We start from the raw sequence: 27,387 nt of genomic DNA, 5'->3' as shown, positions 1-27,387 counted from the left end.
TGCGTAACTTAGATCGATCCTCCCCAGTGTAGATCAGGCCCAAGTCTCCTTACCAGCCACAGAAGACCTGTTCTTCTGGCTCCCTCCATTCCTCATACAAGCTAGGGGAGATTGATGCCTGCTCCTCCCACACCGGACTACTAGCAGTAAGGGAGACTTTCTCACATAAAATATTAAAAAGGGATTCTGTCCCAACCATCTACTGAGCCCATCACCAGAAAGCCTCTGGCCTGATCATTCCACGATCAGAGATGACAGGACAACACACCTACCACTATTTTTGCTGCTATGAGGAATAGCTGGACAGGTAAGGAAGGCATGTGGGAGCCAACACAAAAGTACATGGGTGGATAGTAATTAATCAGAGTGGGGTGAGGAGTAGAATATGGAACTGATGGAATTTGGGTTAAGTGGAGTGGAAGCAACCTCTCATGCACTTCTAGACAATGAAAACCATGGAGTAGAGCCTAGACAGCATCTCCCACAATCTCTGATGGAGGCAGAAATTTTGAGGGCACCTTGTTAAAATTTTGACAGCAGATCATGGAATTTAGCAGCATCCATAAGCACATTTTAAGACCTATTTATGCCCAAAATATGTATATTTTAATCCCCTCAAAAAGAAAATGGAGTAGATTTGCTCAAATTATTGGTACGTATATCTTATAAAAAGGGTAATAAAGCACTCTGATTGTGCTGTGATACAAGAGAAAAAGACAAAAAAAGAATGGTAAAGCAATTTCTCTAGTTCTAGAAGTGGAAGCAAAGAAAAGGAAGCTAAATGCACTATTGAGAAAGTATCAAAGCAGAGTCTAAATTGGTGGCAGGTGAACAAAGATATGGGCTAGCTATCAAAGACATTTTTTATTAGTGTAACAGTATAATCACAGTTTATGAGTATGCCTTTTTCAAATTTAAATTTTGCTAAGAAGCATATATAAATCTGTTTATGCATAGTTGCTTTTGAAAAGAGAAAAACAATTCCAATTTGTGACGAAAGCTTATGGTACATGTCCTCCAGCTTAAAATAATGCCTAAACTAATTTAATCTCCATCACTATTTTAACTCGCTGCAGAAAAAGGCATCCTATTCAATGCAATACTATAGAAACACACACAAGAGATATGCATACAAAATTACATATACATGCACTAACTGAACATTCCAACAAACCATGGCAATTATGACAAGGTAAAGTTGATGCTGTCTATAAAAGGTTCACAGGTCCCTGCCTGTCATGTTTGGTCAGGGCAAAGTATAGAAGTAAGGGGAATTTGCACCAAAGGAAATCTAAGGGGAAGGATATGTCCTCTCCCTTCTCAGCTGGCTAAAACGGGGGAAACCTATTGGAATTAATGCTCAGTGCTTTTCAGTTGATTTGTTTTTGTTTTGTGATACTTTGTAGCTTGTTCTCTTCCCCACAAATGAATGGAAAATTTCTTACAGAATTTTCTTTCTGCCAGCAGTAACTCTCTTAATTCTGGATATCTGGGCAGCTCTCCTCTCACTATAGCTTCACAGAGGCAGATCAAAATTTTGGCTCTGCATACTCTGGCCATATCCCCTCTTCTCCTGCTTACTACCAGATGAGTTATTCCAAAGCTGTAAAATTTGCATAATTTCACTAACAAAATATTCCAGAGACAATGTAACAACTATGTACATTAGACCAAGGAAAAACAGTCCTATCATAACAATTCCACTTAATATTTGACTCTTGGCTCATGAGTCATCTAGGGTGAATAGAACTGTGGTAGATACTATTTGCAGACAGGAAATTATTGGTAAGTAATTTCCATTCTGCAGCCCAGCATCTCCCACAATTCTGGATGTCCAGGAAGTAGTGAGAAGTGATCAGACAGTGTTGTGAAAACAGAATTCAATAAATAAGAAGCACTCCTCTTTTCATGAGCTCAGTCAAAGGTCAATATTATTTCTGGGCTACCACCTGCAGCACCTTCCTGCCAAAGGAGGTCTCTGCAGAAGATAGATCCGTCTTACAGCGATTAATGAAGGTATTAAACGTAGATCAAGTGGCTACTTTGCAAGTTTCTGAAGTGGACACACTTGCTTGTTCCACCCATGAAACTGCTAAGGATCTCATATAGCGTGCCTTGATCATTTCTGAGACAGGAACCTCTGATGATTTGTAGGCTTCCATGATACATAGTCTAATCCACAAAGCAATGGAGGATTTGGAAACTCTATGTCCATGGAAGGACATGAATTGGGAGCCCAATCTTCTCATGGATTCTATATGCTTGAGATAGATTTTCAATACTCTTCAGACATCTTAAGATGTAAAACACCTTTTCAGTTCAGTGTTATGATTTTGGACAATAGGAAGGAAGCACAACCTTTTGGGAAATGTTGAAAGAGGAATTCACCTTAGGGAGAAAGGATTCTAGTGTCCTGAGCATCACCTTGTCCTCATGGAACATGAAGTAAGGCTCTTGTATAGATAAGCCTCTGACACTTACCTGGTGGGCAAGACAGCTACTAAGAAACAAGTCTTAATGGATAAAAGCAGCTGACATTGAAGTCATAGCTTGTCACAGCCCTCCATAGATCTCTGGGATTTGCATTGTGCTCTTGATACCAGTTGTAGAACCTGGAGTAATTAGAGAAGTATGCTTTTAGTATCAATTTCCTTCTAAAGCAATGTCTTGATGACTCTGAAGGACAGAATGAGACCTTCTAACACTTCCCTCTCAACAGCCAGGCTATGAACTGAAGTTGTTAGTGGAAAAAGAGGACATCTGGTCTCAATGGGAGCTGGAGTGGAGGTTCTGGTTTTAGGTCTATCAGGTCTGAGAACCAAGGTGTTGGCCAATGAGGAATTACTGCTGCCTGGTCTCATCTTATTTTTTGAGACCAATAGCAGATGTCACAATGTCCGAGACACGGCCCTGTGCACTGGTGATCACGATGGAGCTCCGATCAGAATGTCATCCAAGAAAGGGTACAGCTGAGTTCCCTGCAACCTGAGTGTGGCTATTTATCATTACCAGTATCTTTGTAAAAACTCTGGGGGCCAAGGACAGGGCCAAATGGAAGTGTTCAGTACTGATAATTTTTCCTGCTGTAAGCGAACCTCAGATGTGGATATAGAGATATGCATCCACTAGATCTATTGAAGTCAAGAAGTCCCCCTGGGATAGCGATGACTCTGTAGAGGTCAGGATCTCCATCTGAAACTTAGTTTTCTTCATCCACTTGTTGAACTGCTTTAGGTTGAGAATGGCTCTGATAACCCTCATGCACTTCTAGACAATGAAAACCATGGAGTAGAGCCTAGACAACCTTTCCTCTGAAATTATACTCTCTATCATTCCCATAACAGAAGATGAGATACTTGGTTCTGGATCAGACTGTGGTTTATATGGTCATTGGAGCTGCATGACTGGATGAAGAACAGATGGGATAGAGCCCCTAGCTCGAGGGAGTCTCCGTGGCTCACTGTCTCCCTGACCCATATGTCTGTGGTCAGTGGAAGCCATTCCTCTAGGAAATGGGAAATTCTGCCCCCTAGCTTCAGTTCTGGGCGAAGGCAGATATGATCTTTTTCATAAAGTGGATTTGGGGAGGAGAGGGAGGACTAAGGTCCCTCTAGACTTCCCATCCGGGACCTCGATTTCACAGTTTTCCCTTGGAAAATCTGTTGTACTTTTGCTACTACCTCCATGAGGATGGTGAGCAAAAGGAGTGCCTCTATCTGAAAACTGGCCTGTACTCTCTCCTGGGAGCACTTAGTGGGGCAGGGAGAGACTGTCTGGATTTTGCTGCGTCAACCACCACCTTCTCCAGCTTTTCTCCAAAAAGGATGGAGCCTCTAAACTCAGCCAAGCATAGGACCTGCTTAAAGTGAGTGTCCACCTTCCATGGACACAGGCATAGGTGGTGCCAGGCTATTGAGCTGGAAGTCATGGCTCAGCCTGAGAATCTCAGTGCCTCCACTGAGGCACTAGCAACAAACGCTGTTGCCAGGGAGATCTGCTTTAAAATGGAACCAAAGTCAGGGTGATCTCTGTACTTAAGGGCTTTGAGATCTTCCAGCCAGGAAAGAAAAGCTTTGGCAAAGCAGGTAGTGACAGGGGTGATCAAAAGGCGCCCGAAGCTTCAAAATCCTTTTTGAGAGTGGCCTCCATCTTTCTATCCAGGTGGTTCTTCAGGTACAACTACCCCTCTGAGGGAATAACTATATCACTGGAGGGACGCTATAGCAGCGTCCACTTTCGGTAATAGACCCCTTTGGTTTTTGAATTTTACAGAGCCTACGGTCGCTCCTGTTAATGTGCTTGCCTTCATCGGGCATGTTTCATCATCCCTAATCACTTTCTTGAAGAAGGAATAATGGGGTATTGCAACCTCGGGGGATGTGGGGAGAAATTTGTTCTGAGGCTTACTCTCAGGAGCCTGCTCAGGTTGGATTTGAATCATGGAAACAATGTTGTTTTTGAAGTTTCTTAGGGGAAAAAAACGAACAAACAAAAAAAAACTTTTGCTACATTCCCCCTCCCCCCATTCTGTTGGGATTCCGATCCGAACAGCTCACTTTCCTAAGTGGAGGAGGGGGAGGAAGAGGAGTCACAAGACTCATCTCCTGGATTTTGTGTGTGTTTTCTCTTTCTTTTTTGCCTTTTTAGATTTTCAACCTTTTATGCAGGCTTTGGGAACACAGAAACTGTTGCAGCTTTGGTAAGGCCTTTTGTTGCTTACCTTCTTGGAGCCCACTTGAGAGGTTTGACTCAGAATCCTCTCTCACTGGGTCCCCTTATTAGTGGGAGTGGGGAACTCACTGTCTGAGTCCTCCTGGTTGGCTTGTGAGGGAGGACCTTGCTTCTTTCCCCAGGGCACTCAGGACCACAAGGTTCCCCTCTTTGTTCTGCACTAGGTCCCCTGGGACTTACCCCACGAGACAGGTGGTCAGGGTCCTCCTCACATTTAGAGCCTCTCCCTGCTCTGCACTGTTGTTTTTGGTCCATTTTTCCCAGAGTGGAGTTGAGGACCACAACTGCCTATCTGACTCAGACCCAGAACCTAACAGAGTTAGGGTCAGTTGGCTGGGTACTAGTCAACATCTACATAGCCTGGGAAGGCTGCTTCACAGATAGAGCACTGCTTGGATTTAACCCTGTGCTTTCTTGGCTGCTCTGCCATGCCTGGAAGGGAAAGAGGAGCAAGCAGGGAGCAGAGGCTCAAGGTGGGTTAAATCCCCAAGGGATTACCTGACCTAGGAACGAGGAGTAACACTTCTCCTCACTGCTCAAAAGCTGGACAGAAAAAGCTCAAATTGCAAAGTAAGAATGTAAGCAACAGAAACTGCCCCAGTCTGCTGCCATGGAGGCAGCAGAAAATCTGTCGGTAAGTGAGAGCAGAGGGGGCGTGGCCAGTGTGTGGAGCCAAACATTGATCTACCTTCATGAAGCTGCAGAGAGAAGAGTAGCCCAGACATCCAGAACTGTGGGAGACACTGGGCTGCAGAAAGGATATTAAAGAGACTAAGGGGTTGTCTATACAGTGTAGTAGTCCACACCAGAAGAATGGAGATTCTAATACACACTAGCATGTTGCACGCTAACTGAAGAGTGGACCCTGCTGGCATGCACTAAAAGTTCTCTAGAGCCTCATTTCACATAAGCCAATTAGTGCACAACACATTTGAGTGCACTAGAACTTACACACCTTTGGTGAGGATTAATGCACAGTATAGACAACCCCTGATGCTTGGAAATTTATTTCCTTTCCCTCACTGATGAAACCACCCACCAGCTTAGGGTTAAAGCAGCAAAGAGGAAAAAGTGTTTACTGTACATGAAATTTAGCAGAGGGAGATTCATATACTCTAAGGCCATAAGGGACTATTGGATAGGGCAGAAGCAGTAGATGTGATATAGCTCAATTTTAGTAAAGCTTTTGATGCTGTGTCACATGATCTTCTCATAAGTAAACTAGAGAAATATAACCTAGATGAACCTACAATAAGGTGGATGCACAACTGGTTGGAAAACCATACTCAGAGTAGTTATCAATGGTTCACAGTCACGCTGCAAGAGCCTATCAAGAGAGGTCCTGCAGGGATCTATCCTGGGGCTGGTTCTATTCAATATCATCATAAATGATTTGGATAATGGCATAGACAGTACACTTATAAAGTTTGCAGATGCTAGCAAGCTGGGAGACATTGCAAGTGCTCTGGAGACAGAATTAGAATTCAAAATGATCTTGACAAACTGGAGACATGGTCCAAAGTAAAAAGGATGAAATTCAATAAGGACAAATGTAAAGAACTACACTTAGAAGGGAATAATCAATTGCACAAATAGAAATTGGGAAATGACTGCCTAGAAAGGAGTACTGCAGAAAGGAATCTGGGGGTCATAGTGGATCACAAACTAAATATGAGTGAACCATGTAATACTGTTGCAAAAAAAACAAGTATCATTTTGGGATGTATTAATAGGAGCATTGTAGAAAGACAGGAGAAGTCATTCTTCCACTCTACTCAGCACCAACGAGACTTCAGTTGGAGTACTGTGTCCACACACTTCAGGAAAGAAGTGGACAAAATGTAGAAAGTCCGGAGGAGAGCAACACAATGATTAAAGGTCTAGAAAAACATGAGAGGGGGGATATGATAACAGTCTTCAAGTATGTAAAAGGTTGTTATAAAGAGAAGGGTGATAAATCGTGTTCCTTATTCGCTAAGGACAGGAAAAGAAGTAATGGGCTTACATTGCAGCAAGGGAGATTTAGATTAGAGATTAGGAAAAACTTCGTAACTGTAAGGGTCGTTAAGCTCTGGAACAAATTGCCTAGGGAGGTTGTGGAATCTCCATCAGTGGAGGTTTTTAACAACAGGTTGAACAAACAACTGACAGGGATGGCCTAGATAATACTTGGTCCTGCCTCAGTGCAGGGGACTGGGTGACCTATTGAGATCCCTTCCAGTCATACATTTCTATGATTGTGATCGTCTAGTTTGACCTGCTATATAGCAGAGGCCATAGAACTTCCCCAAAATAATTCCTAGAGCATATCTTTTAGAAAAAACATACAATTTAAAAATGATCAGTAATGGAGAATTCAGTAGGACTCTTGGTGAAAAGATGTTAAAGGATCACCAGATAGAGGTGAATTGAGAATTGAATTGAGAAGTTGACTATCATTTGTCACACAACATTCAACAGACCACTTCGCAAACTTCAGATACAGGTACTTTCCATAGTTTGGTCCATGAGATGGCTAATACTTATTCCTTCTCCTCTGACACCCTCTTTATATACTGCACTATTTGACCCCAGTCCTGAAAACACTTATGAGAGGTACTTAATTTTACACGACTAGCCTCCATTGACTATGAGACTATTCATACGTAAACACTTGTAAGATCATAGTTCTAGTGATTAATATTTAAAGTTTCCCCAAAACATATAATTATAACATAGCAAAGATCAGCACACATTCAGAATAGCAGCAATTGGACATTTTCCTTTCTTTCGCTCATTCAATCAGATGCAATTTTATTAACATGCTGGAGGTTTACCATGGAGTACTTGGTCTGATGATTTTTTCCCCTTTTTTGACATGATATAATAGGAAAAGATGGTTACAGTCTTAAAAAAAAAGTACAATCTGCAAAACATATTGTTCTTTAAAATACTGTACATTTACACCAAAATGAACAACAATCACCTCTTCCTCAAGTCTGCCATCACGCAAGGTTGGTGGTATCCCTGGATGCTTTGCTGCCAGTAGTTCCATCAGGTTGTGTGTAGAATGAAGTCTCTTCACATAGAGAAAAGCAACAATTATCATGAAATACAATATACTGTATTATCTGGTATAGCAACAATGAAATCATTAGTGGAATCCCAGAACAAGGCTACTTATGAGAATAATAATAAATATTTAATTTAAAGGTAGGGATTTCCTCTGTGAATCTTAAAGTACCTTATGAAGGTGGGTATTACTACCCCTGTTTACAGAGGGCAAAAATGAGACAACTAGGTTACCTAACTCCCCCAAGATCTCATAGCAAATCAGTGAGAAAGTCTAAAAAAGAACCCATGTCTTTTTGATTCTCTTGCTTTGTACTCTATATACACTAGATCACAGCTGTTCTCCTTAAAGCCATCATGAGATGCAAGGCATTTATCTTAAAATTTATTCTTTTATAATGATTTTAAAAAAATAAATATGGAAAGAAGTTGTTTATATGTCCCTAAAATAGACAAACTTCAGAAAAGTTGGAAAAAATTATAAACTCTGAGCAGCTTCTGCCATTTTACTTAAGTTACAGTAGTATAGTTTTGTTAACATCATTATTATTATATCAAAGTCAGAGTTTAAGGCCACAAGAGACCATCAGATCATCTACTCTGACCTCCTTTGTAACACAGGCCACTAAATACCACCCAGTTACCCCCACAACAAGCCCAGAAATCAGAATTAGACCAAAGTATTACAACCTTAAAGAGACTAAACTACTGTGTGTCACAAGAGGGACAAAGGTGCACCACTGCCCAAGGTCCCTGCAATGGCAGGGAATTGATTTAGTGAGATACACATTCACATACTATAAATATAGTTTCCTAAAGGGATACTGTCAATACTTTTTTATTCTCTTTCTTGTGTTATAATGCTCTTAGAGGTATCATTTCTTGTGATATAACAATTTGACTTAGTTCCTTTTATACTTCTCCAGGAACCATCACAGCTGCCTTTTGTCTATTTCTCTGTCTGTACTCTAGTACCACTGATGTTAGCAGTGATATGCAAGACTCCAACATTACAGCTTGTTAAATTCTATTGTAGACCAGCAGGCGGAGCTCACATTGTTTTTTTGGTGCATCATTAAAAATTAGAGGCAAGGCTTTATAAAAAAAGTTTGTTACACTATGGTGGCTTTAAACAAGAAATCTGTAGTTCAGTGGACTTTTCTCATAGATCACAATGTTTAGAGCAGTGGTTTTTAAACTTTTTTTCTGGGGACCCAATTGAAGAAAATTGTTGATGCCTGCGACCCAATGGAGCTGGGAATGAGGGGCTTGGGGTGTGGGATGGGCTCAGGGCTGGGGCAGAGGGTAGGAGTGAGGGCTGCAGCTGGGAATGAGGGGTTCAGGGTGTGGGAGGGGGCTCTGGGCTGGGGCAGGGGCTTGGGGTGCGGGAGGAGGTCAGGGTTCTGGGCTGGTGGTGCAGGCTCTGGAGTGGGGCCGGGGATGAGGGGTTTGGAGTGCAGGAAGGGGCTCTGGGTTTGGGCGAGGCTCAGGGCTGGGGCAGGGGGTCGGGGCATGGGGTTACCTCAGGTGGCTCCCGGTAGGTGGCGCAGCGGGGGTGCTAAGGCAGGCTTCCTGCCTGTCCTGGCACCGCGGACCGCGCTGTGTCCTGGAAGTGGCCAGCAGCAAGTCCAGCTCCTAGGCGGAGGTGTGCAAGCGGCTCCATGCGGCTCTCGCCCACAGGGACCACGCTCCCCCCCCCGCAGCGGAGCCATTGCTCAGGGCAGGGGCAGAGCACGGAGCCCCATGGCCCCCCCTGCCTAGGAGCCAGACCTGCTGCTGGCCGCTTCCGGAGCGCAGCGCGGTGTCAGAACAGGTAGAAGCTAGCCTGCCTTAACCGGGCAGCACTGCCGACGGGACTGACCAGAGCCACCACGACCCAGTGCCTTACATTCCGCGACTCAGTACTGGGTCCCGACCCGCAGTTTGAACACCACTGGTTTAGAGTATGTTATATTTGAAGACAGAACAAGTTAACAGTGTCCCTTTGGCAAGCCCCTATGAGAAATAGCTGCATAAGAAATTTAACTGAACAGTCAAGTACATGTTGACATGTTTATTTAAAAAATGCATGTGAACTTAAATGCATACTCACTTGCAGCGAATCTGTTTTGAGCTTTTCTTTGTGCTCTTCAGAGGAACGCAACACTTCTCTGTACAGGTCTGCTGCCAATGCATATTCATCTGAAGAATTCAAATCCACTTAGAACCAACACAACATGATTTCTATTTCCAAATGGCCACAAATGGCCATCATCTCTAACATATGTAAGATGCCTTCAGAGGGACCGTCTACTATTTACTTGCTGGTTTTTTGGTTGTTGTAAATTGCCTATTTTAAAACACCAATTGAAGAAGAATGTTTTACCCAATATAGTGGAGTTCTACTCTGAAAAGTAAGTCTATAAGAATGGCATTGTGGGGTACCATGTTTGTTGTTTCTCAATGACTTCCAGAGCAAACAGTCTGTTTCCAAGTTAAACATGATTTTTGCAATTGTCAGACCTGCAAACACATGATGGTTTCAGAGTCAAGCAGAATTCTGCATGTTATATTTTCAAACTTCAAATTCAGCCTTAATGCAAACCCATCGATTACAACACCCACTGTACTGGTGCAACTGAATGCAGAATTTGCCAGTTCATGACTATGAATCGCCACTATCAATAACAATGAATAGTCACCGGGGCAGGGAAAGAATCAGAATGATTCTATAGTTGGTGGTTAGGAGACTCACCAAGGAAGTGGAAGACTCAGTTTCAATGGCTCTGCTCCAATGGCTATTTAATTATTTATAAAAAGTGGAACAGGTTCAACAGGAGAGATTGAGAAAAACACATACCACAATGTCCCATAGCCTAATGGCTAGAGCACTCTCCTGCAATATGGGAGACCCATGTTCAAACCCCTTCTCCACATAGAAGTAGAAGGAGGAATTTCAACTCATGTTTCCTGCATCCCAGATGCGTTCCCTAACCACGGGGCAAAAGGTTTTAAAAGGAAGCCACCTCCTACTACAACTTCTCCACATTCTCCCCACTGACCTTTTTGTGAATCTAGTCCTCTGCTTTAGTCAAAATGCCCTCAGTCACAATGTTTTATTTTGACCCACTAAATTATTTTGATTTACCAAAAAATTTCATTTTTGGTTTTCAGAATTGCCACCAAACCAAAAAATCCATTATTCACCCTCTCTTGTGCCATTTTCACAATCACTTTTCAGAGTGCAATTATAGTTTAAGAGGCCATGTGCACCTTGAGGAAGAAATTAACTGATATTTACTTGAAGCTATATTTGTAAATCATAAAAACACAATTATGTATGCTTTCTTCGACTCCAACAATAAACAGAAGATAGGTAACCAAATTAATAGTCTGGGGAAACTTTTGAAGGAGTGTGGTGGTCCATGGGACATAAAAATGTAAGAGTGGACAGTAAGATAATGGTGAAAGCCCTTTTCTAGTTCCAAATATCTTGAAAAGTGGTAGCAAGTTACAGGATGGGGAAGTTGTCTAGTACAGTGGTTCTCAACCAGGAGTACACGTACCTCTGGGGGTACGCAGAGGTCTTCCAGGGGGTACATCAACTCATCTAGATATTTGCCTAGTTTTACAACAGGCAACATAAACACTTGTGTAGTCAGTATAAACTAAAATTTCATACAGACAATTATTTGTTTATACTGCTCTATATTTTATACACTGAAATGTAAGTACAATATTTATATTCCAGTTGATTTATTTTATAATTATATGGTAAAAATGAGAAAGTACGCAATTTTTCAGTGTGCAGAGACAATTTTGTATTTTTATATCTGATTTTGAAAGCAAGTAGTTTTTAAATGAGATGAAACTTGGGGGTACACAAGACAAATCAGATTCCTGAAAGGGATACAGTAGTCTGGAAAGGTTGAGAGCTGCTAGCCAAGTAAAAGCTTTATTGAAAGAAGAAAAGGTAAACTGAAGAGACTGTTGAAGTTAATGCAGCTTAACTAAAAATGACATTATGTGATTTGATTTATCTGAACTACTAGGTGTTACAAAACATAGTACACTTCACTTCACTACACACTTCAGAGTTCACTGGTAATCACCAGGACAACATCCGATTAATAGATGCAAGTGGGAAGGAACTGAACAAAATGTATACTTATCCTTATATATTTATTCATACAAGATTGTTTTAAAAGTGAGTACTAATACTATAACTAAGGGGGTGGGGAGGTAATTCCATGCAACTCATTAGTTTTAACAAGGATCACTTGGCAAAAAAAATAAACCAGCTGTACTTTTGCTATGAACATTTAGAACTAAGCATCCAAGTAAATTATGCTACTTGGTAACAGATTCACACAATTATTTCTCCTTGCTTCATTTTTCAGATTTCTGATTAGAACTCACAGAACCCCCACACTGATTCAATTGGAATCTACACTACCATTTATATGCTAATATTCCTTCAACTAAACAGTATTTGCAATGGCAACAACATAATGACTTCTTGTATTTCTTACATTCTCTGTGTACACAGCAATTGCTCCAGACTTGGGGGCGGAAAGTGCTGTCATCACTGTTACCAAATTGGTTATCTTTTGTACCTTCAACTTCAAATGGCAGTATCAATCCTTGCTATTGATGCCATTAAAATCTATTACCACTTACAAACAATGTTGCAAAAGCATCCATATGTTATATGATATTGAAAGTGAAATGCAATTTCACTTCATGTGTTATTGAGGCTTTTTGTGTCTCATTTTACTAAAATGTTTAAAATACTATATAATGTCATAATATTCTAGGGAAGAAGCCAAAGATTTCACTGACCATTAGATTAAAGGAGCAAAGTTTAGTGACTAGAATGAACGTGCAAAGGACAAAAAATGTTTCTGATAAATTAGAGCACCACACATACTTCCACTCTTGCCACTCTTTGCTAGTTACATGTTTGCAGTTCTATTACCTGCACAAAACCTTTGATGTAGCTGTCACAGTTCCAGAGGTAGCTGAATCTCTGACCCAGTCTCTCACCCCTCTTAGATCTCCGGCCTCTAGCCTAGTGGTCTCCAAACTTTTTTGATCGCGCACCCCTATCAGTAAAGAGCACGCACCCCCTGCCGCGCCGAAGCAAAAAAAAAAAAAAAAAAAAAAAAAAAAACCACCTGCTCACCCCCCCCCCCGAACTGCTCTAGCCATCACCCTTCTCAGGAGAGTCCTGTGACACTCTCTCTAGGCTGGGTATTTAGGCACCGATCTTCCCTGAAATTCATTCTGATCACCTCAGCAAGTCTGACTTTAGTTCAGCACTTATGGTCCTATTCTTTCAGGGGCAATGACAGGGTTAACCTGTGACCAGCCAGCCTTCATAAAGGAAAGTACTATTTATTCACAACAAAAGCATTATAGAGAAAACATCTCAAACAATAAACAACTTATATGAAGTCTTAGCTTGTCACCCATCTTCCACATGGAGACCCTGGCAGGTACTATCACAGGGCCTGTCCCTCTGGCTCACAGTCTCATGTCCATTCTTGGATCAGGAGAGTGTGACCTCTCTCCCTACTTCAAGGTTGTCAGTTTACTGGCAAACAAAGAACCCAAAACAATATATTTTTGAACCAGATCAAACCAGTTTATGCAATTTTCCACCGGGGTGAGGCTTCTCCAGACTGGTTATCTGCCTAGGGATTTGCATTAGTCACCATCTAGTGATTAGTATCAAGGGGTAGCCGTGTTAGTCTGTATCTACAAAAACAACAAGGAGTCTGGTGCATCCGAAGAAGTGAGGTTTTTACCCACGAAAGCTTATGCCCAAATAAATCTGTTAGTCTTTAAGGTGCCACCAGACTCCTTGTTGTTTTCATCTAGTGATTTTAATTCTTCCAGGAAACCCTTTAGTTCCCACATGAAGCCAGAATATAATCCCTACCGCAGAAAGATACACATAACTTTTACAAAGTTGATACAAGAATCTTTGGATATTCCAAGTGTCCATTGTATCTGTCACAGTAGCCACTGTCATAGCCCTAACAAAAGTGAGAAAATAATGGCCCTAATTCACCTCATCTGCACCAGTTTTACACTAGTGCAACTCAATGGACTTCAATGGAGTTACACCTGAATTACACCAGTGTGATAGCAGAATCAAGCTAGATTTGTTGCTTTTATCCTCTCTTGATTAGACCTTAAAAAGTGAACATAGAAAGAGTGTTACAGGATTAAAAAAATTGGAAGTGCGGTGATGTAGCTCCCAATATACTGCACCTCATTCTTCCCTGTCAGCCCAGAGAAATGTATTGGCACTGCAGATGCTGCCTGTATGATGTTCCAGTTTTCTGTGACCGCATATGCACTTTTCCCTGAAATCAATGGACCTGCCATTTTGCTATGATGATAGCTAACCTCATGACTCGCCCATCAGACAGCGTGAAGTAACATACTGTAGCAATCTGCTTTTACCTTTAATTATATGGATACCAGCTAAACCATTGAGAGCACACACCAGTTGTCGATGGGCTTCCTCACATTCGGTTCGACATTTCTTCTGCAGTGAAGTCAGTAGCTCCTCCATGGTCATGGTGCTGAAATAAAGATCTAATGGATCAAATTTGAAAGAAAAACAGACACTACACTTGCATGAAAGGTCATATTATGCATGGCAGGTATATCATGCAAACATATGTTTGCCACATGATAAATATTCTCAAGGACAATAGAGTGACATGATTTAGTTTTAGCAGTCACTCTTTCAGCTGAAGCGTCTGCACACATCTAGTGCCCCAACCACTAATCTAACTGAGGGTATATGTCAAGAGAATAGGAATGAACTCCCCCACGCTGTGGAGACTTGGGAAAAGCAGACCTGTCAGAACTCCACTGTCAGGAATTTCTCCCATTCCTTCATTCAGAGCCACTATGTCCAAGTCTCTACACTTCAACAATACAGCACCATTCCTTCAGAGACAAGGAAATAAAGGCCATTCTTGTAGAGAAAGAGCTATACAATCCATTTTTAAAAGCACCTTCCCTCAGGGACCAATTCATTACTTCAGCAACATGACAGCTCCACCAGACTCTCAGGGGCCTGAGAGTATGTATTGCGGTAAAGAGATGTTTCCACATTGTAATAGGTCTTTCTGCTTTTACTTTAATTATTATTATTTGTATTGCTGATACACATAAGGGCCAACTGAAAAAGGGATCCCATTGTGTTAGGGGTTGTACAAATGAAGAATAAGCAACAATTCATGAGCAAATCTAAATAGACAAAACAAAGTACAGGGGAAAGGAGATATAACAATACAAGCGAGTGAACAGAGTGATGGTTGGCAAATGTCACATTAGTTACTATGTTTTCCTTCCTTTAACTTTTTTTAATTCTCTGAGTGGGGTTTAGTTAGCAGGAGATTAGCTAAATAGAAAGAAAAATGGAAGGAGAGGGGTGAAAGGGAAAGGGCAGGGGAGAAGAAAGAGGGAGGGAAGAATGAAGGGAGCATGGAGGGCCGCTGGAGTCAGCCTGAGATGAAGAGTTTGGGCAGGAGGATGTTGAAGCAGACAAGCAATCAGCATGAGAAGAGAATGACCAGAGTAAAAACGGTAGAAATCAGCCACATCACATTAGTGTCCAACAGTCTCTGCTAGGCTGCTTCTGTCCCTTAACCTGCCAGCTTGAGATTCTGGTTCCAGGGCTGGCTCCTCCCTGGAATTTCTTGGCTTGGGGATGAAGGGGTATTGTATTGTTCCTCATGTCCTGGAGAGAAGGGGGAGTCACCCCTGCACAGTCTGGATCCAGGATGTAAAGGCAGGGAGAGGCCGCATTGGCTGGGCCCCATCTTCCCTACCAGTAATACTGCAGTACCTACTAAGGCAGGGGTAGCCAACAGGGGGACCACAGGCCAAATCCAGACCGCCAGATGCTTTTGAACAGATGTGAAATATTTTTATTTACTTAGTATCATCATTACTGCATTTTTTTTTTTTATTTTCTTCTTCGCTGGAGTCTGGACCTTGACTATATCTTGACCAAGAAATTAGGACCTTGACAAAAAGTAACTGACTACCCCATACTAAGGTTTCCCCTTACCTTTGCTCCTGCTATCTAAAGTTTCAATGTTCCTGCTGCCATTCCAGTGTGGGAGATGGAGGTGCTATTGATTTAAAACTGCAATTTATACTGAGCTACATTTCTGGCTGTACTGGCAAATATGCAATGCATCTGCTGCTCATATTCTGCTTAGCTCTAGCCAGTGCTATTAATCTTTCATTTTCATAAGCATGGAGAGTGAAAGAAATTTCTAAAAGCAAAACAAAAATAGCACATAGTTTCATAATTTGTAAGGCCTGATCTACACTAGAAAATTAGGTTGGTTTAACTATGTTGGTCGGGTTTTGAAAAATCTACACCCCTAAGCTGCGTAGTTAAGCCAACCCAAGTCCCCATGTAGACAGGGCTAGATCAACAAAAGAATTCTGCCATCAACCTAGCTACTACCTCTCAGGGAGGTGGATTACCTACTCCAACAGGTAGCATCTACACTGAAGCGCTACAGCTGTGCTGCTGTAGCATTTTAAGTATAGACAAGCCCTTAATTCATTTACTTTGCACAATCTGAGACTAATAATCAATTTCAAGAGAAGTTCCTGATTCAGTTTAAATTCTAGGAAAACCTAAAAGGTATCCTGTTTAGGAATGGCTAGACAGCCTTACTCACTGCCTTTACCAGATAATGATAAAATTAACACTCTCATAGAACACACTCCAGGCGTCAGTTTCCTTGTTTCAATCCAATTCTCCTATTCCCCACAATACTGGGCATTGAATTCTTGTTTATTCACATGCAAATAAAGGAAGCCATAAGCGAAATCTTCTGCATGTTCTGGGAATGGTCCATTGCTACAGACAGGACTTGTTCACAAGAAAATATATAAACAGTGTCTCCAAACTGCCTTTTCTTACAATGTGTTTACTGGGGGTTCATCTTTTATTGCTAATCCTCCACTGCAATTGCTATGCTGCTGTCACTCATCAACATTCCACTGAAATCAATGCAGTGCTAGGATATTCCTGGTGCATTCAGCAGCACGGCTTGTATGCTGCCCGTGTACATCATTGGAATGTTTGGCAGTACTCAAACAGTAATGTGCTATGGATTGGTGGGAATACTGGTATTTCCCATGTTCCACCCATGCTTCCACAGTTTTAAAACTATCAGGCAGGAAAGTCCTACAACAGATTGTGCTGTTGTGCAGTAGCTAAGGCAGCAGACAGGCATAATTCTACACTGAAGGTGCCCTGCCAGGAGAGAGGAGGAGGAGGAACTAAGGACACAGAAGGATAGACACACAGGAAAGGCGTGAACAGAGCACAGAGGAACAAAGGAAAAAGTGGTTGAAAATAGAAGAAATACATTCACATTAAGGGACAAACTTGATTCTTTCCTGCCTGTGGCAGCAAGAGCTTAAAAAAAAAATGCAGAAAAGACAGTGCTCTCAGTCCCTGGCATAGGATTATGCACCTATACCTTGCTCTCTAGCAACCCACTGTAGCTAGCCAAAGAGCAGCACTCACTTGCTCAAAAGGAGCAGTACTAAACCATTTTTAGCTAAAGACAGGGCTGGTGCAGTGATGGCCTTCTGGGGTGCATGTGAGGGGAAGGGAAGATCTTTACAAGTGTGCACACAAAAGTATGCAAACAGATTTTGAAAGTCTAGCCCTAAATTTATTTTAAAACACAAAAGTTCTTTGTTAATAACAGTTTATTTAAAACAATGTTTTAAACAAACCTATATTGTGCTCTTATTCACTTTGTGAATAACTCTTCTTATAGACAATGAATCCTGCAGGCTAAATAGGCTCACTTTTTTTTTCCTAGTCAGTTTCATTTTTCAAGTTCTCATGCTCTAGTGCAATGTTTATCAGCCAACAGGGAAGACAAAAAATAAATTCCACTGAATTTAGGATCTCAGTTTTGTATCCAATCATAAATATGGTAACTCCACCAGCACAGTGCCCCTCTTCATCATAGTAAAAGGTCAGTCCCTGGAAGAGTGCCAAATACAAACCAATCAAAATCATTTTCTCAGGCACCTAGGAATTACTAGGAATAATAACCTTATTACACCCTTCTCAGCTTCAGACATCAGATAAGATCATGCCTGATTCAGCATAGCTGCAAGTGGCTCAACTAGCAGGTATAATTTTTGACTTACTGTAACAACATTGGCCCCTGATCCTGTACCATTAAATTCAATGGGAGCTTTGCCATTGATTTCAATGAGTGTAGGACCAAGCCCTCAGCACCCAATTTAAGCAGTGATAAAATTCACCTTTTCTGCAATGGCAAGAATTCCCCACGAACAGCTTGTGGATGACAGCAGGCCTGCCTCAGCCGCAGCAAAGGGTACAGAATAGAAGTGACCGTCCTCCTGTCCAAGCTGCTAAGTTTAAGAGTCCAATCAGAAATCTTCCTGAGTTTTGCTAGCGCATCTTGGCAGCACACTTCATGCTGACGATGATAAAAGTGTCTCTCCACAGGAGAAAAGTGAAGCCAGTGTACATCTTCTGTCTGAGGGGGAATCTGAATCTGCAAAGTAAAATAAAATAAATAAATAAAATGTTTTTGGTGAAAGTGCTATTTACATACAATTTTTTTAAAGTCCATATTTACTTGATCAATCACGTCCTTCTTTGCTGATCTCCACATTATGTTGGCAATTAGGTTGTAGAGAGGCTGAGGGTTTTTCGTACAGTAAGGTCGATACAGAAGCTGATCCCACCAATGTTTGACCCAGTAAGGATCAACTCCAAGAAAAAGCACTAAGCCATATAGATCTGATAAAAGAAGAATATTACTTTACTGTATGCTATTTTAGAACGCCACACCAAAAAAAAATTTCTACAGTAATGTCACCAGGTTTGAAATACCTAAGTGCTTAAATCACACAAGCAGACTCAGTTCATCGCCCTTCTGCAGAAAACAGATGAAGCTCCATGCAGTTTACTGTGTGCTGTGGTCTTTCAGCTGAGACCATAAATATCAAGGTCCTGTCTGTTCTGTATAACTTTAAAGATCATATGACACTTTCCATAGGAGTTAAGAGTTTTCCCTAGGATCTTTTTTTTTTTTTAAACAATAATAATACTGCTCTCCATCATTATTTTGCAACCTGCAATGCACAATTGCTTACTGCCTACCACCCCAGCAATGGCTGTAATTCAGTAGAGTTTCATTCCTTCAATAGCATCTTAATATTATGACAAAGGAAATCAGTTAAGTCTTACAATCTATAAGCATTCTTCTCTAGGAATATAAAATATCTACTGCAGGAATCTAGGATAGGAATATCAAAATTGGCAAGTTTAGTTGTCTCTCCTGGAGCCCCAATACATCAGGGGGAAAAAAACCACACAGACTACACAAAGCTTACCTTCTAATCCTCGCTGTACAGGAGTGCCACTGACACACCAGCGATTGATTCCACTCAAACGGAGTGCCATTTCTGCAGCCTAATGAGAGAAGACAGGAATAGCAATAAGTAGAAATACATGAAAAGACCGCAAGAGCCAAGAAAAAGCTCACTCACTCTGAAGAACCATGACTATGTGTCAGCTTTGCAAAACACTACTCACCAGATATGCCAAACCTGTGAAAATTGGGCTTGTTTTTGGCTTAATTGGCTTGTGAACTGCTTGTTGGCTAGTTTTGGGCTTGTAGCTTGTTGATTCCTTTTTTGATCAGCTCTTGGCATGCAGAGGCAGGGGGGGGCAAGCAGGGGCGGGGGGGGGGGGGGGAAGAGAGTCAGGGTGCACAGTGGGTCCACCACAGTCCCAGACTGCACACCGGGGGGATCTAGTCACAATAGAGTGTTGGGGTTCTTATGGATTGGCTTGTTTGGGCCTTGTTTTGAAATGGGATTAGTTTGATTTCTGGCTTATTGTGAAAGTCGGTGTGCTTATTTACCGCCTGAAAGTTGGCAACTGTGCTACTCACCTAAGTTGCCTGTGGAGAGCAGTATGCATCCGAAGAAGTGGGTTGTAGCCCACGAAAGCTTATGCTCTAATAAATTTGTTAGTCTCTAAGGTGCCACAAGTACTCCTGTTCTTTTTTTAGGTAAGAGACAGATAGTTTTTTCATTAACATAATAATAAAGGATGGGCAAGAAGATATTGTGCCTGGGCTGATGAAGAGAAACATCAGGGTCATTAGTACAGTAAGAGAACTTAGTAACTTTGATTCCACAAACACAGATTTCCCTACCTGTGTGGCAACTACAGCATCTGCTTACATGTAAAAGAAAGGAACTGATCCAGAGCAACAGGTCTCAGATTGCTACCTCTAATACCCTTGCATGTTCCAGAGAGAGTTTGCTGTAAATATGGTCCTGGCTTTCCTCGTTTCTAGCTGTAACTCCCATTAAAAGACAGCTAAAATTACATTAAATACTTCCCTGACATTACTTTTACATGTAAGCAATTGATGTATTTGCTATATGGATGTTAAATAATAATTTGGGGGAGTGGAAGTGATACACACTTATTAAGACATTCACTCTATGGAAGAGTGAGAACCCCTGTACTACAGAAAACTGATATAAAGCGGAACTGATACACCTGTGTTTGTCTCCCCACACATGCGCGCACACACACACACACACACACACACACACGGAAGGGCTCTAGTATGTATATATAGCAGATTCATTATGCTTTTATTTATTTTAAAAACAAATGGATCACTTGACAGCTGATGAGCTCTATCACAGATCTATTCAAACTGGATGAAGTGTTTACAACAAGGAAGTAAGTTAACTGGGTGTGTGTAATACACATAAATCAAGGGATAAATTGTTATGTGTGTAGGATTTTCTGTTAGCATTTTTATCTCCCTACCTTAGGCAAACGCTAACTACAATAATCTACCTCTGCAAACTGCTAGGATGAGCCTTAAGAGCTTCTCGAGTCATTGCTGACTGTTTTATAGTTTCTAGACCTAAAGGACATATTAGTGCCTGTAAACCATGTCACTGAACAGGCTAGTGCGTTCTTTGAAACTGTCAAACACTGTATACAACATGATGACCTAGTTCTTTAAACTGTTGTTATAAATAATGTTAAATACTTTTTGAGCTAGATACACATCATAGCCTGCCAAAACTCCAACGGGGAACCATTTAATAGTAAATATCTCCAAGAGGAAGCAAACCATTAGTCACTTCTGAAGAACAGATTACAAGGACAAGTTTATGTTTAATACACGTTAAGAGTCAAGAAGCAGCTTTATCTTATTTTTTTCTTTAAGTTACAATAACCTTGTCAAACTTTTTCAACACAGGCATGCTCAGGAGACTTCCTCACCTTTGCAGTGGTGCATTCAACCATCTGTGCTTCATCTAGGCAGATCCTCCACCACTCTACTGCTACTAAGGGACTTGGGATGGCCATATACCGCTTCTGGTTCCTGAAACGGCGCCCATCTTCACTGTTACTATGAGGGATGTCCACGTAGTTCAGCTCAGTGCGAAGGACATCGTAAGTGGTGATGACTACCTCCTGCTCTGCTAACATGTGAGGCTGCAAGAAGCCATGTTTCTTCACACCTTGATACACCTACACACATTTATATATACAAACATGAGAGCAAAGACTGAAGATAAGAAATACTTCATAATGAAGTGTTAGAGCTCTTCATAGTTTTACAGAACACACACTTAAAATGTTCTTTCCATAATGTAGTGTTAGTTCATAAAAAATGGCTACTAACCTTTTCGTAATTGTTGTTCCTCAAAATGTGTTGCACATGTCCATTCCACATGAGGTGTGCATGCATCACACTCACAGTTGCCGGGGAATTTTTTCCTTCAGTGGTATCTTTCGGGACAGCTCTAGCATCCTTTGGTGCTGCACGCTTATGCACCGATATAAGGGGCCCGGCTGGCTCTGCACCCTCTCAGTTCCTTCTTACTGGCTAACTCCGACAGAGGGGCAGGAGAGTGGGTCATGGAATGGACACGAGCAACACATTTAGAAGATCAGCAGCTATGGAAAAGTTAGTACCCTTTTTTTCCATTGAGTACTTGCTCAAGTCCATTTCACGTTAGGTGACTCCCAAGTGGAACCTTAGGAAGTGGGCTTGGAGTTCATAGACATGCGGATTGCAACACTGCTCTACCAAACCCAGCATCATCTCTAGCTTGCTGTGTGATGGCATAGTGGGATGAAAAGGTATGCACCAATGACCAAGTCGCCACTCTACAAATATCCTGGATTGGGACCTGGGCCAGAACCACCACTGAGGAAGCTTGAGTTCTCATCGAGTAGGCAGTCAAGATGGCAGGAGGTGGAGCACCCGCCTGCTCATAGCACATGTGAATGCAGGAAGTGATCCAGGATGAAATTCTTTGGGCTGAAATTGTAGGCCTTTCATCCTGTCTGCTATTGCCAGGAAGAGCTGCGTGGACTTACAGAACAGTTTGGTCCTTTCTGTATAGAAGGTGAGGGCCTGCCTAACATCCAGTGTGTGTAGACACTACTCCTCCCTATTCTTGTGCGATTCCAGGAAGAATACTAGCAGAAATATAGACTGGTTACTATGCGTGAAACCACCTTTGGGAGGAACGCGAGGTTGGGGAGAAACTGTACCTTATACTTAAAGAACACCATAACCGGGGGGGAGGGGGTGTCTGAAATAAGGCCCCATATCTCTGAGACCATCCTGGCTGAGGTAATCAGTAATAGGAAAGCGACCTTCCAGGAGTGGTACGACAAGGGGCATGATGCCAGCTGATCAAAGGAAGGGCCTGAGAGTCTTAACAGGATCAGGTTTAGGTCTAATGGTGGAATGGGTTCATTAATTTGTGGTTATAATCTCTATAAGCCCTTAAGAAAGTGAATGGACATTTTAAGTGAAAAAAAAAAAAACAACCTACCATCCATTGGAGGATGGAAGGCGGAGATGGCCACTAGGTGCGCTCTAACTAGCGAAATGGCTAGGCCCTGCTGTTTCAGATGAAGTATATACTCCAAAAGTGAGTGGAGAGGTGACCTCGTTGGGATGACCACAAGGAGAAATGCTTTCACTTGGGGAGGTAAGTCACTCTAGTAGATGATTTCCTACTATCTAGCAATATCTGGCAGACTTACTCCGAACAGGCCAGCTCCGCTTCCATGGAGCTTCCACGCAGTCAGGTGGAGGTTCAGGTGGTGCAGTCGGCTGTGATCTTGCGAGATCAGGTCTGGGAGGGGAGGGAGCGGCATTGGGTCACTACTGACAGATCTGAAAAGGTGCCAAACCAGTGCTGGTGTGGCCATGCTGGGGCTATAAGAATAACCTTTGCTCTATCCTGCTTGACCCTGAGTAAGACTTTGTGCATGAGAGGAATGGGGGAAAAACACATAGAACAGATGCTTTGTCCAATGGAGCAGGAAGGTATCCGTAAGCAAGCCCAGGCTGCACCCACGTATAGAGCAAAACTGCTGACACTTCCTGTTTTGCTTGGTTGCAAACAGATCTCTGAGGGGAATCCCCCACCACTAGAATCCCCCACCACTGGGGTGAAGGGACCACTCATGGTGAGAAGAGAAAGATCTGCTGAGGTGATGTGCCAGATTGTTCCAGGCTCTTGGAAGGTGAGAGGCTTTGAGGTGGATCGAGTGCTTCACACAGAATAACCACAAGCGAATGGCCTCTTGACACAGGGGAGAAGAGCATGTCCCTCCCTACTTGTTGATGTAAAATATGTCTGCCATATTTTCCATAAAGACTCACTCAACCTTGCCTACAATCTAGAGTATAAACACCTGGCATGCTAGGCGAACCACTCTGAGTTCTCTGACATTTACATGTAAGGAGAGTTCCTCCTGGGACCACAGATCTTGAGTTCTGAGTTGCTCAAGGTGAGCTCCCCAGCCTAGCTCAGATGCATCCAAGGTTAGGGATGCTGATGGTTAGGGACTGATGAAGGGAATGCCCATGCCTACCGAACTGGAGTCCCTTCACCAATCTAGAGAGGCGAGGACCTGGGTGGGAACTGTAAGCACCAAGTCCAAATGATGATGGCTTGGCGTGTACGCCGAGGCCAGCCACACTTGAAGGGGTCGGAGGCACAGTCTCACAAGCGGTACTATGTATGTGCATGCGGCCATATGATCCAATAGTCTAAGGCAAAAACAGGCGGTGAAGGAGGACCGAGTTTGCCACAAGGCTTTAACCGGTCCAATAATGGCCTCATGGGGGGAGAGGGGTCACCTTCGATAGGCTCACAGCAGACAAGATTTCAACCAGGCTGTGGAATGACTAAATACCTCCACTTCCAGCCCAAAGTTCGAGGCCACTCTTTTCAACAGCTCCTGGCTACTACTAAGCTCCAGCTTAGCTACTACTAAGTCATTGTGTGGGAGGATAAACACACCCCAAACACTGCCTCATCTGGGTGAGGAGGAGGAAGAGGCCTGCACCAATTGGGTCCCATAAATCTATGTCCTGATGCTTGGTACCAGAGTCCGTGTTGGGTGCCAGTCGTATGGATGGGAGCGCTTCATTCCGAGACTATGGATTACGAGCATCTGAAAGAGGGCTCTTGCATAGGGGAAAAACCCCCACAGGTTCCAAAAAGGCCATTGCATCTGCATAGGCCAGTGCCCACTGTCCCAAGTGCTTGGCAGTACCCCCTGTACCTGGGTCCATTGACTGGTAGGGCTGGCTGAGGGGGGGGGGGGGAGGAACTGGCTGTGGCTCAAGTGGAAATACGACTCCACTTCCAAGTCCAATGACGAGCCTTCCTCCGGGGACCATGGAGGGGTAGTATACATTGGTGCCAGGGAGAGAAGACCTGCATTGGGGCAAGCAGGGATGGTTTCCCTCTAGAAGGTACCGAGGAGGCCGGTACCGAACAGGCGCTTCGGCCACATGCTCCCTTCTGCTCCCTGGTATTGATGCCACTGACTCCTGTACCGACGGTGACAGCGGCACCAAAAGCCAGGTCTCTGGCCACAACCAACGCCTCCGGGGTACATGGTACAGCAATCCCGCTGGTACCGCATTGCCCCTCCGAAGCAATGGGATGGCCCAGGACTCGACTCAACGGAGCCTGCCTACGAGGCAGAGCTGATGATGCCCCCCTTGGAGCAGGGGCAGAGGAGTGGCCAGACGCCGTCTCCATTGCGCTCCCCGTGCTTGACCCTCTTCAGAGTCAGGGAACGTCCCCTCTCGGTCAGCTGCTTCTTACGTTTTTTTCTTCAGCACCAGTGAAGGAGAATGGTGCTGAGAGTCTCTCATGGCAGGAGGAGCACTCTGTACTGACTCCAAGGTACTGGGTGCTGAGTTGGACCAGCTTAGCTCCAAAGAGGGACAGAGCGCTGACTCCATCATGAGGGACTTCAAGCTGGCCTCCCTGTCCTTCATACAGGGTTTGAAGTGTCAGCAGATCTGGCAGCGGTCCCTGATATGAGTCTCTCCGAGGCACTTCAGACAACTGAAGTGCAGGTCACTCAGGGGCATGGGCTTGCTGCAGGAGGCCCAGGGCTTGAAACCCAGGGATCAAGCAATACTCTGGCACTGGGGACAGACAAAACTCCACTAACAGAGCGAGAAACACCAACTAACTATATACAACTAATCTACAACAGTTCAAACTGTGAACTTAAAGAACTAGGATAGGGAAACAAGGGAAAAGGACTAAACTAAGACCACTGAGTAAGAGTTTGCCAAAGGAAAAGAAGATGTTCCAGTGACTATCATGGGCAGTAAGAAGGAACTGGAGGGTGTGAAGCTAACTGGGCCCCTTATACCAGCGCACAGGCACACAGCACAAGAGGGTGCTACAGCCAGCCCAACTGATACCACTGAGGGGAAAAATTCTCTGGAGAATCCAGAGCGCGCACACCTAACATGGAATGGACATGAGCAAGCACTCAAAGAACATTTGAACTCAAGATTATTAAATTAAAGAATGGAAAGGAAATTGGGCCTCCCAATTGATTCCCCCCTCCACCCCCAAGAGAATAAAATGATTTTAGTACTTCATATGACAGCTGTATTTGAGCTTAGCTGCTTTAACATGGATTTAACATCCAACAATGTTATGGAAACAATGGTTAAAGCATGCACTTTTTTCCTACAGCAGAATATCATGGTAGAATAGGCAAAGATAGAAACATGCAGTCAAACACCTTTAGGAACAGGAACAAAGTGTGAACTTGAGTAGACTATTATTTCTATCCTCCAAGGAATCTCCAAGAAGAATCAATGGAACACATGGAATGAACATGAAAGATGGTGGTAAAAGCACCAACAAAGTCCATAAATGTCCTCTAGTGACCTTCCACCAGAAGTCTTATAATAAAAGTATCTTTATTATTATTTATTATAACAGAATGTGTGTGTATCTGTCTCTCTTTTACCTCAACATTTTCAATGTGATCCTTTGTGAAGCATACAGTAGTTGAAAGGGGAAAAAACCTAAATTCATGAGATAAATTAAGGCTTGTAACTGATGTATTTCACAGTGTTAAAATGTTACATCTGCAGGAAAGTGCAATAACTATTGTAAACTTAAAACTTTACGTATACTTTGAGTACTTTAAAATATTAACATTGTTAGATTTTAGGTTGTACATGCCATACTCCTAGAATTTAACCAGATACTGTATATTTTCCAGTTTCCCTGATCTTATTTCCTGAGCTTGTGCCACAACAGTCTCTGCCAACCAGGAGTAATTGCAGGTAAAACCCTGCATAGCTTCTGTGGCCCCAGGATAGAACGTGTTTAGTCACTCTATGGTGACAGGGCATATACCATCTGGTTGGTATGTGGCAGCTGTGAGGGGTTAGATTGCTCAGTGCAGACAGAGAATTTAGGAGAATTTAGCTGCCAAATTCTAACCTCCATGAAGCACATGCAAATTGAGATTTTTCAGAAGTTTATAACTTGGCCAAATATGGGAGAATTTTCAGATGGATGGTGAAATGCACAATCCTGACACAAAGGCCACTCTTCTGCCAAATTTGATTTATGTCTTATGTTCCTAAAAGCTCACACTTTAGGGTTTCAGCCAGTCACCTGCAGGGGTCAGGAAGGGATCCCCCCTCTCCTCCCAATGTATTCTGCGGTGATTTTTGGTCTCCCTCTTTTGAAGCATCAAAGATGGTCATGCCTGGACATCAGACACTGGATGGGATGAGAGAGTGCTCAGAGGTGGCTTCAGGTGCTTAACTGGTTGGTTCTTACCTCACATGCACAAGATATAACTGATCACTATATGTGGTGTTGGGAAGGAATTTCCCCACAGGTCAGATTGGCAGTGACATTGGGGTTTTTTTTGCATTCCTCTGCAGTGTGTGTGTGTGGGTCACTTGCCAGGATTTATCTGGGTGTATCTCACATAATTGTTTTCCTGCCACTGCAGGGGCTTTGGGTATTGGTGCACCTCAGTCACTCCTATTCTCTCCCTGTGATACATAATGCTCCAGTCTTCTGTGGGCTGTGTAATATGGTCTAATTTCAGTTATTGAGTTTAGTGGAGAGGTGCTGGGTGGTGGCCTGTACATGAGGTCAGACTAAATGATCTGGTGGTCCCTTCTGAACAAACTCTATGACTATAAACCCACTGGTAAC

At 42.9% G+C, this 27,387-nt stretch overlaps 1 protein-coding gene across 1 annotated transcript in view; it reads right to left on the bottom strand.

Moving 5' to 3' along the window:
* SHPRH (SNF2 histone linker PHD RING helicase) overlaps window positions 1-27,387 on the bottom strand; it is a 131,841-nt gene that overhangs the window by 56,757 nt on the left and 47,697 nt on the right. The window contains exons 10-16 of the mRNA XM_024219896.2: window positions 21,131-21,382; window positions 19,204-19,282; window positions 18,444-18,607; window positions 18,103-18,359; window positions 14,236-14,357; window positions 9,875-9,963; window positions 7,697-7,789 (exon numbers count right to left, since the gene is read on the bottom strand). Coding sequence (XP_024075664.1) covers window positions 7,697-7,789; window positions 9,875-9,963; window positions 14,236-14,357; window positions 18,103-18,359; window positions 18,444-18,607; window positions 19,204-19,282; window positions 21,131-21,382 — 1,056 coding nt within the window. The remainder of the gene's footprint in view (window positions 1-7,696; window positions 7,790-9,874; window positions 9,964-14,235; window positions 14,358-18,102; window positions 18,360-18,443; window positions 18,608-19,203; window positions 19,283-21,130; window positions 21,383-27,387) is intronic.

This window comes from Terrapene carolina, unplaced genomic scaffold (genome assembly GCF_002925995.2).
Source record: "Terrapene carolina triunguis isolate 2854851 unplaced genomic scaffold, T_m_triunguis-2.0 Scaffold85, whole genome shotgun sequence".
Classification (NCBI taxonomy): Eukaryota; Metazoa; Chordata; order Testudines; family Emydidae; genus Terrapene; species Terrapene triunguis.
This window is presented reverse-complemented; position numbering and strand designations above follow the sequence as displayed.